Below are 19,197 nucleotides of genomic sequence, written 5' to 3'. Positions count from 1 at the left end.
TATTTTATTTTATTTTATTTTATTTTATTTTATTTTATTTTATTTTATTTTATTTTAGAGAGAGAACATGAGTCAGGGAGAGGGGCAGAGGGAGAAAGAGAATCTTAACGTGGGGCTCAATCCCATGACCCTGGGATCATGACCTGAGCTGAAATCAACAGTCAGATGCTCAGCCAACTGAGCCACCCACATGTCCCTTTGTGGCATTTTTAATATAAGAAAAATGATCATTTATTATAATTGCTGATTCATTTATTATTGTGAGGATGAAAAAGATTCTTTGATGCTCCTAAAATGCTATGGTTAAAGACACTATGAGTTGGAACTAACACTCACTTGGGTGACCAGAAACTATAACGAGAAGGCCTTTGCTCAACTAGCCAGCACATGGCTACACACATTTTTTTAGACCACTGTGACAAGAGGGTGGCTGGAGTGTGTGTCTTGTCACATAAAAAATAGCACTTAAAGGTTTTTAATTTTATTAATCTGTAAATTCAGAAAAAAAACTGGTACAGATTTTTAAAGCTTGCATGATATCATTTAAAATTATTCTAAATTAGAAAAATAATGCATACTCTTGGTTTTTTTTTATTTATTTTTTTATTTTTTCTTAACGTTTATTTATTTTTGAGACAGAGAGAGACAGAGCATGAACAGGGGAGGGACAGAGAGTGAGGGAGACACGGAATCTGAAACAGGCTCTAGGCTCTGAGCTGTCAGCGCAGAGCCCGACGCAGGGCTCAAACTCACAGACCGTGAGATCATGACCTGAGCCGAAGTCGGACGCTTAACCCACGGAGCCACCCAGGCGCCCCGCATACTCTTGGTTTTAAAAAAAGGGTATGGAACCTACCAACCAAAGCAACAATGCTCTCTTCGCTCCACCAGTCCCACTCCCAGAGGGTATAAATATTAGGGATCTTGCTTTTCAGAGTGGGGGTTTTAAGCAGAAATTTCAAGAAAAAAATTGTGTTGCTTGGAAAATATTCACAAGCGAGTATTTTTTACTATTTCTTAGATTTCTGCTCCTAATGAATTTGATATTATGTTCAAACTGGAGGTCTCCAGAATTCAGCTAGAAGAGTATCGCAACAGTGGTGCATATTACTTTGTGAAGTTCAAAAGAAATCCTAAAGGAAATCCTCTGAGTCCGTTTTTAGAAGGGGAAATATTATCAGCTTCTAAGATGCTGTTGAAGTTTAGGAAAATCATTAAGAAAGAAATTGAAAACATTGAAGGTAAGAATTTTGACTTTTGATTCTTTTTTGAAAATTTTATTTATTTTGAGAGGGGGAGAGAAAGAGAGAGAGAGGATGCTCATGTGTGTGCTCAGGGGAGGGACAGAGAGAAAGAGAGAGAATCCTAGGCTTCAAGTTGTCAGTATGGAGCCTGACTCAGGGCTTGATCTCAAGAACTGTGAGATCATGACCTGAGCTGAAACCAAGAGTTGGACGGTCAACTGACTGAGCCACCCACGTGCTCCTTGGCTTTTGATTTTTAAAGGTCTAATTATACCTACTAATTGCCAATGTACACTCCTCTCATGATCTTTTTTTTCTCCCCACATCAGAGAGGTACAGTGCCTACTTCATAACAGGGCTTGAGTGAGGCACATGTCTGTCACACAGCAGCTTGGACACCCAGTCATCACACTAATGGAACTACAAAAGGATCCTTTCCTGATCTTTCTTAACTTCCTTGTTGACCACTTCTTCTTAGAAACAACTCTTTGCTCTTGATTTTAGTGACTACATTTTCTTGGTGTTCTTCCTAAGGGTTGATTTGTTCAGTTTGGTTTTCATTGGACATTCACTGAATGGCTGCCTGTGCCACTGGTTACATGTGATTGCATGAAATCCCCTCTTGAAGCTTGTAAATACAAATTACATTAAGTGCTCTGAAGGGAATGAACTGGGAGAAGTAGTAGCAACTGAGATGGAGTAAGACCCCAAGGCTGAAGAGAGCTTGGCAAGTTAAAGGAACAAAAAGAGGCCTATGTGGACAAGGGGAAGAGTGACATGAAATGCAGTTGAAGAGGTGGCCAGGGACCATACTGCAAGGACTTGTAGATCCTGGAAATGAATTCAGATTGATACCATGTTCATTGAGAAATCAAGTTTTAATTAGGGAGTGATGATTTGCTTTGTATTTTTAAAAGTTTACTCTGGCTTCTCTGGAGAAGATATTATAAAAAGGCAAATTAAAAAAAGGAAAGAAAAAGGAAGACATTGAAGTAATTCAGGTGAAAGATAGTGGTGGCTTCGATGGAGGTGGGAATGGAGAGAAGCAGACACATCCAAGCTGTAGCAATGCTTACTTCTGGATTAAGTGTAGGGGGTTCAAGAGGATTGAATTAAAGAAGGCCTCCAGGTTTCTGATTGAGCACCTGTGTGGATTGATTGTGCCCTTTTCTAATGGGAAGGACTGAGGAGGAATGTATTTTAGGGTATGGATTAGGAGTTTTTGGCTTTGGAGATTTTAAGTTAGAGATTCCTGTGATACGTTGAAGTGAGTGTATCAAGTATGTAATTGGATATGGGTTTGAAGTTCAGAGGATATGTTTGGGCTATATGTAAACACATAAATGGCATTGGCAGTGGATGAGACCACATAGGCAGAGAGCATTGATTAATTTATTCATGAATCAGTATTCATTGATCATCGAATGTGCCAGATGTTCTAGGTGTTTGGGATATAGTAATGAACAAATAAATGAAGATCCTCACCCTTCTGTACCTTAGTTATGTAGGGACAGACATATAATTCATAACAAATGGAAAACATAATTATCTTCACTACTAGAAAGTAGTAAGTCCTGTGGTGAAAAGTGTTGGCAATGGGATGGGGGAGGGGGAGTTGCAGTGTTAAGCAGAGTGGCAAGAAGAGGATCCCATTAGAGGTTGAGAAGAGAAGGAGCAAAAGGAGACTAAGTGCAGAATGAGTGGTCAGTGTGTAGAGTGCTACTGACATTCAGAAAACCACTGGATTTGGTCTTCAGTTTTGTGGGAGTTGGTAACTTGGACTTAGCAGTTTCACTGGGGTGTGTGTAGGCATATCTTTACAAAGTTTCAGCTGTAAAGGACATTGAAAGGAGAGTAAGCATGGGGAAGAGGTAGGTTGGGGTCAAGAGAGGCATATTTTAGAATGAGAGATACTGGAATCCTTTGTATAAAGACAGGAATGATCCAGTAGGGAGGGGGCACCCACTGATGGAGGAGAGAGGGAACAGTTGAAAAAACAAGGTGGTTAAGAAGGTAAGAAAGAAGGAATCCAGACACCATGTGCAGGGGTAGCCTTTGAAAGGGGGGTGTACGCTTCCTCAGTAGTAATAGGAGGGTAGAAGGATATAATGGGTAAAAAGTGGGTAGTTTTACAGATTTAGTGATAGCAAAATGAGGGCATTCTCCAGGATTTTCTCCTTGGTCCTCTTTCTTCTCTGTCATTATGGTCCCTTCCAGAAGTCTTATCTGGGAGTAGTCTCTAACTATTGCTTGTATACCTCCCAATCCCAAAGCTAGTATCTCATCTAGAGATACTGAATTTCTCTCCACCAAAGCCACTGGCCCAGTAGCCATCTCCTGTTGGGTGTTCTCCAAACACCTAGAGCTCAGTGTGTCTAAAATGAAATACATCTCAGCCCAATCTTTCTTCCTTTTGATTATTCCATATTGAAGAATCAAATCGACATCATTCATTTCTCAGGCCAAAATCCTGGGATGGCATTCCGGACTTCTACCTTTTTCCTTACAGATTTAGTCCATCTACTAGTTCTGTTGATTTGAACCTCTTTAATTCCTCTCACTTCTGCTACTTGTGTCTTTTAAAAAAATAATACAATCTCTATATACTGTTGATTTTTGAACAACAGGACAGGGGCACCACCCCACATAGTCGAAAATCTGTGTATAATACATATAATAATCTGTGTATAACTTAACAAAAAATACACATAATGATCTGTGTATAAGTTAACAAAACTTATCTACCAAGAGCTTACTGTTGATTGGAAGCCCTACTAATAACATAAACAGTTGATTAGCACACATTTTGTATATGTATCATATACTATGTTCTTACAGTAAAGTAAGCAAGAGAAAAGAAAATGTTAAAGAAAATCAAAGGGGATTGCTGCGTCTAAATAAAAAAGTTTCTGCATGGTAAAGGAAACAATCAACAGAACTAAAAGGCAACCTACAGAATGGAAGAAGATAGTTACAAATGACATATCTGATAAAGGGTTAGTATCCAAAGTATATAAAGTAATAATCCAATTAAAAAATGGGCAGAAGACATGAACAGACATTTCTCCTAAGAAGACATGCAGATGGCTAACAGACACATGAAAAGATGCTCATTATCACTTACCATCAGGGACACGCAAATCAAAACTACAATGAGGTATCACTTCACCTATCAGAATGGCTAAAATCAAAAACACAAGAAACAATGGTTGTTGGCGAGGATGTGGAGAAAAAGGAACTCTTGTGTACTGTTGATGGGAATGCAAACTGATGCAGCCACTCTGGAACAGTAGAGAGGTTCCTCAAAAAGTTAAAAATAGAACTACCATATACTCCAGCAATTGCAATACTGGGTATTTACTCAATACAAAAACACTAATTCAAAGGGATTCATGCGCCCCTATGTTTATAGCAACATTATTTATATTAGCCAAGATATAGAAGCAGCCCAAGTGTCCATTGATTGATGAATGGATAAAGAAGATGTAAAAAAAAAAAAAAAAAAGATGTGTTATATATACACAATGGAATATTTTTCAGCCTTAAAAATGAAATCTTGCCATTTGCGATGACATGATGGAGCTACAGAGTATTATGCTGAGTGAAATAAGTCAGTCAGAGAAAGACAAATACAATATGATTTCACTCATGTGTAATTTAAGAAATAAAACAAAGGAGCAGAGTGACACAACACAGAGTACTAATCACTATACAATCATGGCCAAGGAGCAAAGTGACAAAAAGAGAAAGGCAGACCAAGAAACAGACTTTTTTTTTTTCTATTTTAAAAATATTTATTTATTGAGAGGGCACGCACATGAGGGAGAAAGAAAGGGAGAAAGAATCCCAAGGCGGCTCCACACTCAGGATAGAGCAGGATGTGGGGCTCAATCCCATGACCATGAGATCATGACCTGAGCCAAAATCAAGAGCTGAATGCCTAATGGACTGAGCCACCCAGGCGCCCCCCAAGAAACAGACTCTTAACTATAGAGAACAAATTAACAGTTACCAGAAGGGAGGTGGGTGGAGGGATGGGTTAAATAGGTGATGGGGTTAAGGAGTACACTTCTTGTGATTAGCACTGGATGTGGTAAGGAAGTGTTGAATCACTATATTGTATATATGAAACTAATATTAGACTGTATGTTAACTAACTGGAATTTAAAAACTTAAAAAAAATCATAAGGAAGAAAAAATACATTTGCAGTGCTATACTGTATTTACTAAAACAATCTGCATATAAGTGGACCTGCACAGTTCAGACCTGTGTTGTTCAAAAGTCGACTGTATTTAAGGTGTACAACATGTTTTAATACACATATACATGGTGAAATGATTTCAGCAGTCATGCCAATTAACTTATCTTCTCACATAGTTGCCTTTTCTGTGTGTGGTGAGAGTACCTGAAATCTACTTTCTTAGCTCATTTCTAGTAAACAGTGTAGTAGTGTTAATGATGGTCATCATGATGTACTTTAGATCTCAGTACATACTTGCCCTACATAACTGTAACTCTGTACCCTTTGACTAACATCTCCCCATTTCCGCCCACTCTCTAACCCCTAACCCCCTGGTAACCACCATCCTACCCTCTGCTTCTATGTATTCTACTTTTTTAGATTCCACATATAAGTGAGGTCATACAATATTTGCCTTTCTGTGTCTGGCTTATTTGACCTTGTGTAATGCCCTCCAAGTTCATCCATGTCACAAATGGCAAGATATTCTTTGCTAGGGCTGAATGATACTCCATGGTATGTATGTACCACAATTTCTATATCCATTCATCCATCCATGGACACCTAAGTTGTTCCATGTCTTGGCTGTTGTGAATAATGCTGTAGTAACATGGATCACTCCCTGTGTCTTCATGCCTACTGCCTCTGTGATGCTGCAGGCATACAACTTCTGTGTTGGACTGTTGCTGTGGTCTTCTCAATTGCCTGTCTCCTCCCTGCCATTCATCTGGGCTCTTCTCCAGGCTTCCCTCCAAAATGCCATCCATAAATTTAAGTGAAAAGTTAATCACAGCACTCCCAAAGCCCACAGTCTTCATGGGCTCCTCATCATTTATACCAGACAGAATCTTGACAATGCTTCCCCATGGTAGGTATTGATAAATACTGGTGAAATGAGGAAAACACTTTGCTTTGTGGGGTCAGTTTCGCTTTAGAACTAATTTGCACCTTACACTTAGCACTTTATAGATCTCCAATTACAGATACATTATCTTCCCTATATTTTCAAAGAAAATTGGATTGATAAATGCTGTCTTCTCTTTTGTGTGTTTAAACAGATGTCATTGTCCAGAGGAAGAAGAGAGGGAGTCCTGCTGTAACACTTCTTATTAGAAAACCTAAAGAAATATCTGTGGATATAACCCTGGCTTTGGAGTTAAATACCAGCTGGCCTGCTAGCACCAAGAATGGCCTGCCCGTCAAGGACTGGCTTGGAACAAAAGTTAGAAGCAGTCTAAGACAGCAGCCATTTTACCTGGTCCCCAAGCATGCAAAGGAAGGAAATGGTTTTCAAGGTATCTTGAATATGAAGGTTAACTTAAAAACATATTAAAGAGTTGTCTGTGTTTTTTTTCTTTTTTCTTTTTTTTTTTACGTAAGCTCTATGCCCAGTTCATAGGGCTTGAACTTCCTACCCCATGATCAAGAGTCACATGCTCTAATGACTGAGCCAGCCAGGCGACCCAAGGGCTGTTAATGTTATAATACTAGGGCAATGTAACTAGTGCGGTTGGCATTTCAAGAGCCATAAGGCTAAATAGACTACAAGATGAGAGTTTGGTGAGAAAGGGAATTGAAAAGGGCATAGTTGTAGTAGTAATATCAAATACTTGGTTTTAAAATATCATCTCACCCACATTTCAAGTTTATTTTTAGTTTGTTTTCAATAGAGAAAGGCAGTACTGGCCTTGGAGTCAGACTGCCCTGGATCTGAATCCTGAGTCTTCTTCTCTTACTAGGTGTGTGATCTTGGGCTAGTTAACCAAGTCTCTCAAAGCTACTTGAAAGTTTACGGGGCGCCTGGGTGGCTCAGTCAGTTGAGCGTCCGACTTCGCCTTAGGTCATGATCTTGCAGTTCGTGAGTTTGAGCCCCGCGTCGGGCTCTGTGCTGACAGCTTGGAGCCTGGAGCTGCTTTGGATTCTGAGTCTCCCTCTCTCTCTGCCCCTTCCCTGCTCATGCTCTGTCTCTCAAAAAGGAATAAATGTTAAAAAAAAAAAAAAAAATTAAAAAAAAAGCTACTTGAAAATTTCTGGGAAGAGAAAAAATGAGACAGGTTATGTAAAATCCCAGTTCATGGGACACCTGGGTGGCTCAGTCGGTTGAGCGTCTGACCTTGGCTCAGGTCATGATCTCACGGTTCTTTTTGTGAGTTCAAGCTCCACATGGGCTCGCTTCGCTAAAGTCAGAGCTTGCTTTGGATCCTCTATCCCCCTTTCTCTACCCCTCCCCCTGTTTATTTATTTAATAAATAAGTATTAAAAAATAAAATCCCTAGTTCAGCACAAGGCAGTTATGTATTATTAATTTATCAGAGTCTAGACTCTCATTCCCAGCCATACTTCTTTTCTTCTGTCTTCTTCCCCTTCCACTGCTCCTCATGCAGCTAGCAGACCTTTGCATCCTCAGCTACAGTTGGTCTTCTCACCTGTGTACTCTGGCCCCACAGGTAAGAACAGGTTTTCAGATGGTGCTCTTGGGTAACATTAAGGTTCTGAGTTAGTCTACAGCTAAAACATTCAAGGCTGAGTTAGTCTACCTAAAATCAGGTTAGCTGATTATTTTATTTTTGTCTTATAAATTAAGAACTTTTGGTACCTAGTGCACCTGGATTCCAGGGATATGGAAAAGATCATGAAACGTATGAACCACGTTACAAATTAGTATTCTGAACAAATCTTGGAATTCATTGATCATGCTTAGTTTGATGGCTTATGTTTTGTGGATTCATGATAACTTTTTATATCGCGCATATATAGGAGTCCTTTTCTGCAAGAAAAGTTGTTTTGTAAGAGGATATTACATATATCATTAATCATAATTTTGTAAAAGGAACATAGCTTTCTGTAAAGGGGTTGCACCCCTGGATAATTTCTAGAATAGCTGCCCCAAGAAACCCTCACTGTATGTGGTACAGAAATCTTAACAGGACCCATACCACCCTCTTAGTGGTCTGCCACTGACTGCTGTGGGCAAGACTGGGAGACAAATCAAATTAAGGATGAGAGAGTCTTTCAGTGGCCCTGTGGGTAGTTCCTCACATCCTTGCATTGAGATGAAAGTGGATGCTTGTGATGGTTGCTCAGCTGACCTTTGCTCTCCATTACCCTTGGCTGTTTTCCTCCTTTCATTGCAGATGATCTGTGTTCAGGCAGGTATGCCCCTCCACCCCCATCTCTATCTGAAAGACTGAACAGAGGGGCATGTTAGCAGTGAAAATATTCATACTAGATTGCAGACATGTATATCACCTATTTTAGTTTTTCTCTTTCCAAACATTTTACTTTAAATGTTCTGGTCTTATAAGCTATATTTTTTAAAATATGATTTGTATGGTTTTTACTTATAAATTTTTAAGAATTTTAAAAAATCTTTCCACCTGTTTCAAAATAATACCAGCATTGTTATCAAGAGTATAATTGAAAAAAAAAAAAACACTTTAAGATTTTTTGTAGTTCTTTTGTTCTTAAGATAAAAGGACAGTCAAAATACCAAGCTTAAATCCACTTGAAAGAATTTCTCCAGGTGGTTAAGCTACCCAACTCAAAATATTTAGGTTTGTTTGTTTCATTATGGTTTTAAATTTTACATGCTAGATTTTCAATTTTGACTTAATTTTGTCTCATAAATGTATAAGGCATTCACATGTTCCAAAGTCAAAGCTACAGAAAAAGGAATTTCTAGAGGACCACAGCTTCCATTCATGTTTGCTCTACACTGTTCTCTCCTTCCCTGACTGGAAACCCTCTTTATTGTTTTTCGTTTGGTCGTGTAAGTAAATATATACTTTTATCTTTTTTTTTTTTTTTTTTTTTTTTAGCATTTATGTATTTTTTGAGAAACAGAGTATGAGCGGTAGAAGGGCAGAAAGAGAGGGAGTCACAGCTTCGGAAGCAAGCTCCAGGCTCTGAGCATCAGCACAGAGCCCGATGCGGGGCTCGAACTCTTGAAACGCAAGATCATGACCTGAGCCGAAGTCGGATGCTTAACCAACTGAGCCATCCAGACACCCCGTATACCTTTATCTTTTTTTTTTTTTAATTTTTTTTTTTCAGTGTTTATTTATTTTTGGGACAGATAGAGACAGAGCATGAACGGGGGAGGGGCAGAGAGATAGGGAGACACAGAATCGGAAACAGGCTCCAGGCTCCAAGCCATCAGCCCAGAGCCTGACGCAGGGCCCGAACTCCCGGACCGCGAGATCGTGACCTGGCTGAAGTCGGACGCTTAACTGACTGCGCCACCCAGGCGCCCCTACCTTTATCTTTTAAGATAAAAAGTACACCTCCCTTTTTTCAGTTAGTGAGATATTTTGAAGATAGAGTTTTGGCTTTATATAAAGGTAGCACTCATTTCTTTTTTCAGTCTGTTTTTACAGCTGATCAAGGAGTAAATCCATATATAAATCTGCTGGACATTGCCAGATCACCCCCATAGGGACTGCACAATTTGCATTCCCACAGCCATGTATGAGAGTACCTATTTCACTCTCAGCAACCAAACTCCTTAAACTTTGGAATTTTCGCGAATAATTCAAAAAGTAAGAAGTGAAATCTCAATGTAGTTTCAAAAATAAACTTTTAACTTTCAAATAGTTTTAGATTTGCAGGAAAATTGAAAAGATAGTAGAGTTCCTATATACTCCATACCTGTTTCCTTATCTTTAACATCTTACATCAATATGCTACATTGTCATAATTAATGAACAAATATTGATTGTTAACTAAAGCCCATACTTAATTCTGATATTCTTAGTTTTTACCTAATCTCCCTTTTCCTGTTCCAGGATCCTATGTAGGGTACCACATTACATTTAGTCATCATGTCATCTTAGGCTCCTCTTAACTGTAACAGTTTCTCAGTCTTTCCTTATTTTTGGTGCCCTTGATAGTTTTGAGGAGCACCAGTCAGGTCTTTTGTAGAATGTCCCTCATTGATAGGTGTCTGATGTCTTCTTGTGATTAAACTGGAGTTCTGGGTTTTGGGCGGAAGACAACAGAGGTAATGCCATTCTCATCATATCCTATCAAAGGCACATGCCACGAACATGACTTAGCATGGTTGTCGTTGAACCAGGCTGAGGTAAGCCATTTGTCAGGTTTCTCCACTGTTACTCTTTTTCCCCTTTTTCATACTGTTCTATTTGGAAGTCACTGTGCACAATTCACACATAAGAATTGGGGAGTTGGGGTGCCTGGGTGGCTCAGTAAGTAAGCATCTGACTTCAGCTCAAATCATGATCTCATGGTTCGAGGGTTCAAGCCCTACATCAGGCTCTGCGCTGATAGTCTGACCCTGCTTTGGATTCTCTGTATCTCTCTCTGTCTGCCCCTCCCCCCGTCTTCCTCCCACCAAAAATAAATAAACATTAAAAAAAAGAATGGCGGAGTTATGCTCCACCTTTTTAGAGCACAGTATTTACATAAATTATTTGGAATTCTTCCTTATGGGAGATTTGTCTCCTTTTCCCCATTTATTTATTTACTTAAGCAGTCATATTAGTAAGCACTCATGGGTATTTTTTTTTTATGTTGAGCTATAATCCAGTACCACTTAATTTTATTGTTTAAATTGTTTCAGCTTTTGCCTTTGAGAGCTCTTCCAGTTGATTGCTGTATCCCTTGACATACTCCCCCGTAGTTGGGGGTGGAGTTTGTTTTATTTTGTTTTTGGTAGTAACTCACTTTCTGGTAACTACAAGAGGCTCCAGGCTCATCTTGTGTATTTCCTGCTTCAGTCCTAGAATCAGCCATTTCTCCAAGTAGCCCTGGATCCTTTTATTGGGAAATGTACTAGAAACCAAGATCGGGGCGCTATGCGTGCTTTGCTACCAGGGTGTCATCACTCTCAGCTAAAAGAGCAAAGAAATATATATATACATATAGTGACCCCAGTGTATACAGATATCTAACATTTCTATGTGTAACCGCCTGTATTTATATTAAGTTATCAACTGGAATACAGAGCTTATGTACAGTTTCTGTTGCCTTCAATCTCAGAGACAACATTTCCAAAGTAACTTTCTTTGCTTCCATCCCCCTCCTTCAGGGAGGTTTTTTTGTTTCTACACCAGCCCCCTTCAAGGAGGTTGTTGCATACATTTGTAATATAGTTAGAGTCCCTTCTGCTGGTCTGCGTTATTTCCTGGGCTTACTTGACCTCTTAAATGACTTTTTAAAGTTGTCATACTTCAGGGTTCACTGTGCTATAGAGTTGTTCTGATTTTGACAAATGCCTTGTATCATGTATCTACCTTTACATAATAGCTTCACTGCCTTAAAGAGCCCCCCATGCTTCATTTATTCAACCCTCTGGCAACCACTGATCTGTTTACTATCTCTATAGATTTGCCTTTTCCAGAATGGCATAAGTGGATTTCATAAATGGATTTATACAGTAATGAGCACCCCTAGCCCAGTGCCTTTTCCATATATGTATTGTCTATATATTGTGTAGCTATTACTAAAGTCTTTATTCTGTCCAATTAAAACCTCTGTCTGTCCTTGTGCTATACCATAGTATCATACATAATGTAGCTTTACAAATCTTGATATCTGGTAGAGCAAACTCTCCCACTTTGTCCTTCTTCAAGAGTGTTTTAGATATTCTTGAGCCTTTGTGTTTTCATTAAAATTTTGGTATCCTCTTGTCAAGTTCCACAAAAACATTTTTTTTTTTTTGGAATTTTGATTGAGGGTACATTGAATCTATAGATAAATTTGGGGAGACTTGATATATTTATAATAATGACTCTTCCAATCCATGTACAGGGTGCACATCTCTATTTATTTAGATTTCCTCTAATACTTCTCAGTGAAGTTTTAGAATTTCCTTTTTTTTATCTATGTATTTATTTTTAAATTTACCTCCAAGTTAGTTAGAATAGTGCAACAATGATTTCAGAGGTAGATTCCTTGATGCCCCTTACCCATTTAGCCCATCCTCCCTCCCACAACCCCTCTAGTAATCCTCTGTTTGTTCTCTGTATTTAAGTCTCTTATGTTTTGTCCCCCTCCCTGTTTTTATATTTCTGCTTCCCTTCCCTATGTTCAACTGTTTTGTCTCTTAAAGTCCTCATGATTGAAGTCCTATATTTCTCTTTCTCTGACTTACTAATTTCACGTAGTATAATACCCTCTAGTTCCATCCATGTAGTTGCAAATGGCAAGACTTCATTCTTTTTGATTGCTGAGTAATACTCATTGTGTATATGTGTGTATATATATATATATATATATATATATATATATATATATATGTATATACATATATATGTATATATATGTGTGTATATATATATATGTGTGTATATATATATCCATCTTCTTTATCCATTCATCCATTGATGGACATTTGGACTCTTTCCATACTTTGGCTATTGTTGATAGTGCTGCTATAAACATGGGGATGCATGTGCCCCTCCACAACAGCATACCAGTATCCCTTGGATAAATACCTAGTAGGGCAATTGCTAGGTCATAGGGTAGTTCTATTTTTAGTTTTTTGAGGAACCTCCATACTGTTTTCCAGAGTGGCTGCACCAGCTTGCATTCCCACCAACAATGCAAAAGAGATCCTCTTTTCCACATCCTCGCCAACATCTGTTGTTGCCTGGGTTGTTAATGTTAGCCATTCTGACAGGTGTGAGGTGGTATCTCATTGTGGTTTTGATTTGTATTTCCCTGATGATGAGTGATGTTGAACATTTATTATGGGTCAGTTGGCCATCTGGATGTCTTCTTTGGAGAAGTGTCTATTCATGTCTTTTGCCCATTTCTTCATTGGATTATTTGTTTTTTGGGTGTTGAATTTGTAAGTTCTTTATAGATTTTGGATACTAACCCTTTATCTGACATGCCATTTGCAAATATCATCTCCCATTCTGTCGGTTGACTTTTAGTTTTGCTGATTGTTTCCTTCACTGTGCAGCAGCTTTATATTTTGATGAGGTCCCAATAGTTCATTTTTGCTTTTGTTTCCCTTGCCTCTGGAAACATGTTGAATAAGAAGTTGCTGTGGCCAAGGTCAAAGAGGTTTTTGCCTGCTTTCTCCTTGAGGATTTTAATGGCTTCCTGTCTTACATTTAGGTCTTTCATCCATTTTGAGTTTATTTTTGTGTGTGGTGTAAGAAAGTGGTCCAGGTTCCTTCTTCTGCATGTCGCTGTCCAGTTTTCCCAGCACCACTTGCTGAATAGACTGTCTTTATTCCATTGGATATTCTTTCCTGCTTTGTCAAAGATTAGCTTGCCATACGTTTGTGGGTCCATTTCTGGGTTCTCTATTCTGTTCCATTGATCTCAGTGTTATTGTGCCAAAGTTTTAAAGTTTTCTATTTAAGTTTTGTATATATTTTGTTAGATTTTCTCATAGGAAGTTGTAACTTTTTATTATGAAAAGTTTGAAACTAATAGAAAAGTAGACTGAAGAACATACACGTACCTGTCACCCAGCTTCTTTTGTATTTTCTATGTATACAATTTTATCATCTTTCAATAATAATAGCTTTATTTCTCCCTTTCCAGTGCTATGTCCCTGTTTTTCCTTCCCTCACTGTGCTTGTTAGGATAGCCAGTGCAGAAATGAGGATAACCAACATCCTGTCTTCCTAATTTCAAAGGAAAAACCTCAACTTTTTGCCTTATATTATCATAGCTAGGTTTTTTAAAATCTACCTTTGCTGAGAGATGTTTTTTGTTTAAATTATATATATTAAATTTTATTAGCTGCATTTTCTGCTTCTATTGAGATGACCATATGTTTTTCCTTTATTCTGTTAATGAGACAGTATATTGATTAATTTTTAAATTACAAACCAATCATATATTTCTGGTATAAAAACAACTAGATAATAGGATAGTCAGACGAATGTAAAAGAGATGGCCATGGTAAAACTCTAGAAGTGGGGGGGGGGGGAATCATTTTATTCTTATATAAACTCTCCCAAGGAGTAGAAAAAAAGGAAATGTTCCCTAGCTCATTTTACATGAATACCAAAACTTGCAAGGATGGTATAAAAAAATAAACAAAAATTTTGAATCAGTTGATTCAGATTATTTTTGAAACAAAATATTAAACTGAATTTAGCAATATATAAAAGGTAATACATTCATCTTATCATGCTAACTATATTATGCTCCTGATGCTCCCCTCCATTTTTCCTATTTCAACCCATTATTTGCTTCAGATCACTTGTTTTAATATGTAATTACATTATGTGTTCATTTCTTTTGGTCCGTCTCCCTTTAGAAATCTTCCAGAGTGATATTTTAATGAAATAATTTCAGTATTGTGTTGTTTATATATGGATGCTTTTGATAAAGTACTTTTTTTTTTTTTTTTGAAATTAAGAAGAAACGTGGCGGCTATCTTTCTCTCACATTGAAAAGGACATTTTGAAAAGTCACGGACAATCTAAAACATGCTGTGAAATTAATGGGATGAAGTGTTGCAGGTAACTTCATTATTTTGTTAAATGGCAAATTACCAATGGAATGTTTAATTCTTTGTTGATTTCATAGCTCCAATCTGAAGATGATCATTGTTGAGTTGAGTCCTGGGGGCAGTGCATGGCTGGATCGACCCTGGAGTATTATCTAGAGTGTGAGCATGAAACCGGGGAAGCCAGATCCAAGGGACCAAGGAAATAGTGTTAGAAGGCAAGGCCAGGGAGCATAGTAAGTCCTGAACCTGGATCAGATAGTTGTATGAAGTAGGACAGAGTGAGAGGATATGAACACTCGCCGTGGCTAGCCACGACAATTGGATGTGTCTTAGTCGTCTGGTTGCTTTAAGGTAATGAGCATTAATGTCACATAATGGGAGGAGACTAAAAGATTACTCTTATTGGATACTGGTGCCTGCTTTGAGATGGTTTGTTCGTGGTGAAGGCCAGGGACTGATTAGGTCTACTTGGAACAACACTAAGAGGTAATTATTTTTCTTGTTAACATATGCACTGTAAAGAGCTGAGATTGAAAAGAGTTTTCAAACTCATCATTCGAGTTTCTAAAGTTGTCTAGTAGAAGGGTCACAAAAGTTAAAAGGTCAAAACAATGCCCCACATGCAGGCACGGGAGATTAAGGCTTCATATGTAGGCTTTGAAACAGGCATTAAGAAAAATATATTTCCTGGGGCGCCTGTGTAGCTCAATTGATGAAGCATCTAACTTCAGCTCAGGTCATGATCTCACGGTTCGTGGGTTCAAGCCCCACATTGGTCTCTGTGCTGACAGCTTAGAGCCTGAAGTCTGCTTTGGATTCTATCTGTGTGTGTGTGTGTGTGTGTGTGTGTGTGTGTGTGTGTGTGTGTCTGCCCCTCCCCTGCTCTATCTCTCTCAAAAAAAAACCATAAAAGATTTTAAATTAAAAAAAGAAAAATATCTTTTTTATTTTTTAAGTTTAAAAAATTGTTTCAAGTTTATTTATTTATTTTGAGAGAGAGAGTGGGGGAGTGGCACAGAGAGGGAGCGAGAGAATCCCAGGAAGGCATCACACCATCCACATGGAGCCCAACGTGGGGTTCAAACCCACAAATGCAAGATCATGACCTGTGCCAAAATCACGAGTTGGGTGCTTAACCAACTGACCCACTCACCCAGGGACCCCCTCCCCTTTTAAAGTTTTATTTAAGTAATTTCTATACCCATGTGGGGCTTGAACTCATGATCCCAAGATTAAGAACTGTACCCTCCTCCCAACTAGCCAGCCAGGCACCCCCCAAAAAATATATTTCTTTTTTCTTAATTTTTTTTTTTTAGCATTTATTTATTTTTTTGAAAATGCTAGGCAGAGAGGCAGTAAGGCAGAGAGAGACAGTATGAATGGGGAAAGGACAGAGAGAGAGGGAGACGCAGAATCCGAAGCAGGCTCCAGGTTCTGAGCTGTCAGCACAGAGCCTGACGTGGGGCTCGAACTCACAGTGAGATCATGACCTGAGCCGAAGTCAGACACTCAACAGACTGAGCCACCCAGGTGCCCCTGTATTTCTAATAAGCCTAAATAGTTTTATAAACATTAAATTTTGTTAACTACTAAATAACGGGATGAGTAATTAAATATTTGCAGCTTAGTAAGACAAAATCATTTTGTAAAAATCATTTATTTATTTTATTATCTTTTTAAGTAGGCTATATGCCCAACATGAGGCTTGAACTCATGACCCTGAGATCAAGAGTCACATGTTCTACAGACTGAGCCAGTCATCTGCCCCCATTTTGTAAAAATTAAAATGAGATTTTTCTAGGTACTAAATGACTGGATGAATAAATATCTGCCAGTTTCATATAGTTGAATCTATCCTGATAGAATAAAATATTTAAGCTAAAAGAAGAGGGGAGAATAAAATGTGTTTGAAACTTCAAAACAGGTTCTAGAATAGCCTATAATTATATATCTTTATTTTTAATTTTTTATATATTATAATGTCTGTATTGTTTATTGTATCTTTTTTTTGTATCTTTTTTTTTAATGTTTATGTATTTTAGAGAGCATGCAGGGGAGGGGCAGAGAGAGAGGGAGAGGATCCAAAGCAGGCTCTGTGCTGACAGCAGAGAGCTTGACGTGGGGCTTGAACTCACAAACTGTGAGATCATGACTTGAGCAGAGTTGGACACTTAAACCGGCTAAGCCATCCAGGCACCCCTGTTTGTTGTATCTTTGTATTTTTTTCCTGTAACATGCCTAAAGCTTTTTGTGGAATGAAGCAGGTTGTCAATAAATAAAAATAAGTGGTTTTCTTTTTTATTCAACAGGAAAGATTGTCTAAAACTAATGAAATATCTTTTAGAACAATTGAAAATAAAGTTTGAAAACCGAAAGGAACTGGATAAGTTCTCCTCTTACCATGTGAAAACTGCCTTCTTTCATGTGTGTACCCAGGAGTCACAAGACAGTCACTGGCACACTAGAGACCTGGAGCTCTGTTTTGATAACTGTGTGGCATACTTTCTTCAGTGCCTCAAGATAGAACATCTTGAGCATTATTTTATTCCTGGATTCAATCTATTCTCTCGGGACCAAATTGACAAAATAAGTAAAGAATTTCTATCACAGGAAATTGAATATGAGAGAAACAATGGATTTCCAGTTTTTCATAAACTTTGAAATTATATTTTTAAAAAGAATCAAGAATTAGAGTGACTTTATAATATTGCAGTGTTTGAAATTTGTCACATTAATGATTAACTAAAATGAATGTAAATCATTTAACTCTTTTGTCTTAATGAACTATAATCAGTATAAACAGATTGATTATCCTAGGAAAGAGATTAATCAAGGAATAAAGAAGCAAAAGGAGTATTTACAATATAAAAGCTTTACCAGACTGGAATGAAAAGGACAAAATATTTATCACCTGAATTAAATTCATCAAGCACTTAGTAAACACCACTTCTCACCTAGCACAAATGTGTAGAAATTTGCAAGAGACGTTAGAAATGATCATTGCCTCCATAAAAATGGCAGACTTTGTTCAATGCTCAAACATATTTGGAAGCAATGTCTTGTCACATATGCCAGAATCAGTAAGAAGAAAGTGAAAAGTCTACATCATCTCTACATGTCTCAGGAAATCCATGTCATAGCAAAATATAGAATAATGCACATGGATAAATATAAAACATACAACTTACTTTTATTATATTTAGTAACACTTTTATATATATTTCTGAAAAGGCAATACATGCATATGGTACAACACTCAAAGAAACAGGTACTTCCATATCTGCTATTTCCAAATGTTACCCTTTCTCCTCTGTGCTCAGGCAGCATTCAACTTAGAAGCAGCTGCTGTTTGTTAATTTTTTTCCCATTCATACATTTTGCACATTTTCTTATTGGCTATTTTACTGTTTTCTCATTTTTTGTAGAAGTTCTTTATATATTTTGGATACTTACGCTTTGTTGGTTGTCTGTATAACAAATAACTTCTCTCATTGTGTGGAGTGTCTTTACCATTTTTGGTGTTTTAGTAAACAAGGTTTTAAAATTTTAATGTAGTTGAATGTATCAGTTTTCTCCTTTATAGTCTGTGCATTTTATATATCCTGTTTAACATACTAAGAGAAAAATTAGACATTTGGAGGAAAGTTTTGGGGACAGTAAATCCTAAATAAATAGAAAACTAGACAAACAAAAATCAAAACTACTTTTAATTCCAGGAAGCAAATGTGTGCAAGAAAAGTCTGATTTGATAGTATCGCTCAGCCGTAATTGTATGTGAAGGCAAAGTAATATAACCATTGACTATCAGTGTCATCAAAATTATGATTCAGGAGGATAAAGGAATAGACTGAGTGCTTATATGGTGATAGTGAGGTAGAGGGGTTGGATTCTGTAGTTTCCTATTGCTCCATAACAAGTTACCACAAATTTGGTGGCTTAAAACAACACACATTTATTTCAGTGTTTGTTGATCAAGATTCTGAGCATGGCTCAGCACAGGGTCTCACAAGGCCACAATCAAGGTGTCAGCTGGGGCTGCTGTTTCATCTGGGACCAGACCGAGAAGGATCCACATTTGTTGGCAGTATTTATGTATTTACATTGCTAAGGCTGAGGACTTCAGTTTCTTTCTATCAGCCAGAGGTTGCCCTTAGCTGCTAGGAACTGCCTACAGTTCCTCACCATGTGAGTCTCCCAGCATTGGCAGCCCACACAATATGGCAATTCGCTTCAAAGCTCAAGGGAGGGACAGACTCCAGCAAGAGGCTGTGCT

General features: G+C 37.9%; 1 protein-coding gene and 1 non-coding gene across 3 annotated transcripts in view; one reads left to right on the top strand and one right to left on the bottom strand.

The window, feature by feature from the left end:
• Nucleotides 1-18,478, top strand: part of CGAS (cyclic GMP-AMP synthase) — a 26,441-nt gene extending 7,963 nt beyond the window's left edge. The window contains exons 2-5 of one of the 2 annotated variants that reach the window (XM_040473955.1): nucleotides 1,064-1,241; nucleotides 6,544-6,780; nucleotides 14,832-14,934; nucleotides 17,234-18,478. In XM_040473955.1, the coding sequence (XP_040329889.1) occupies nucleotides 1,064-1,241; nucleotides 6,544-6,780; nucleotides 14,832-14,934; nucleotides 17,234-17,585 (870 nt within the window). In that variant the 3' untranslated portion in view covers nucleotides 17,586-18,478. Of the gene's footprint in view, nucleotides 1-1,021; nucleotides 1,242-6,543; nucleotides 6,781-14,831; nucleotides 14,935-17,233 lie in introns of both variants that reach the window. The other variant, XM_040473954.1, reaches the window with a different exon arrangement.
• Nucleotides 1,568-1,676, bottom strand: LOC121030138 (small nucleolar RNA U13). Its single transcript, XR_005790081.1, has one exon. It is a non-coding gene; the product is annotated as a small nucleolar RNA U13 (small nucleolar RNA).
• Nucleotides 18,479-19,197: the final 719 nt, after the last annotated feature.

This window comes from Herpailurus yagouaroundi, unplaced genomic scaffold (assembly GCF_014898765.1).
Source record: "Herpailurus yagouaroundi ecotype Mexico unplaced genomic scaffold, PumYag 139, whole genome shotgun sequence".
Lineage (NCBI taxonomy): Eukaryota > Metazoa > Chordata > Mammalia > Carnivora > Felidae > Herpailurus > Herpailurus yagouaroundi.
Note: the sequence above shows the minus strand (reverse complement) of the source record. Positions and strands in the feature narration are given on the sequence as shown.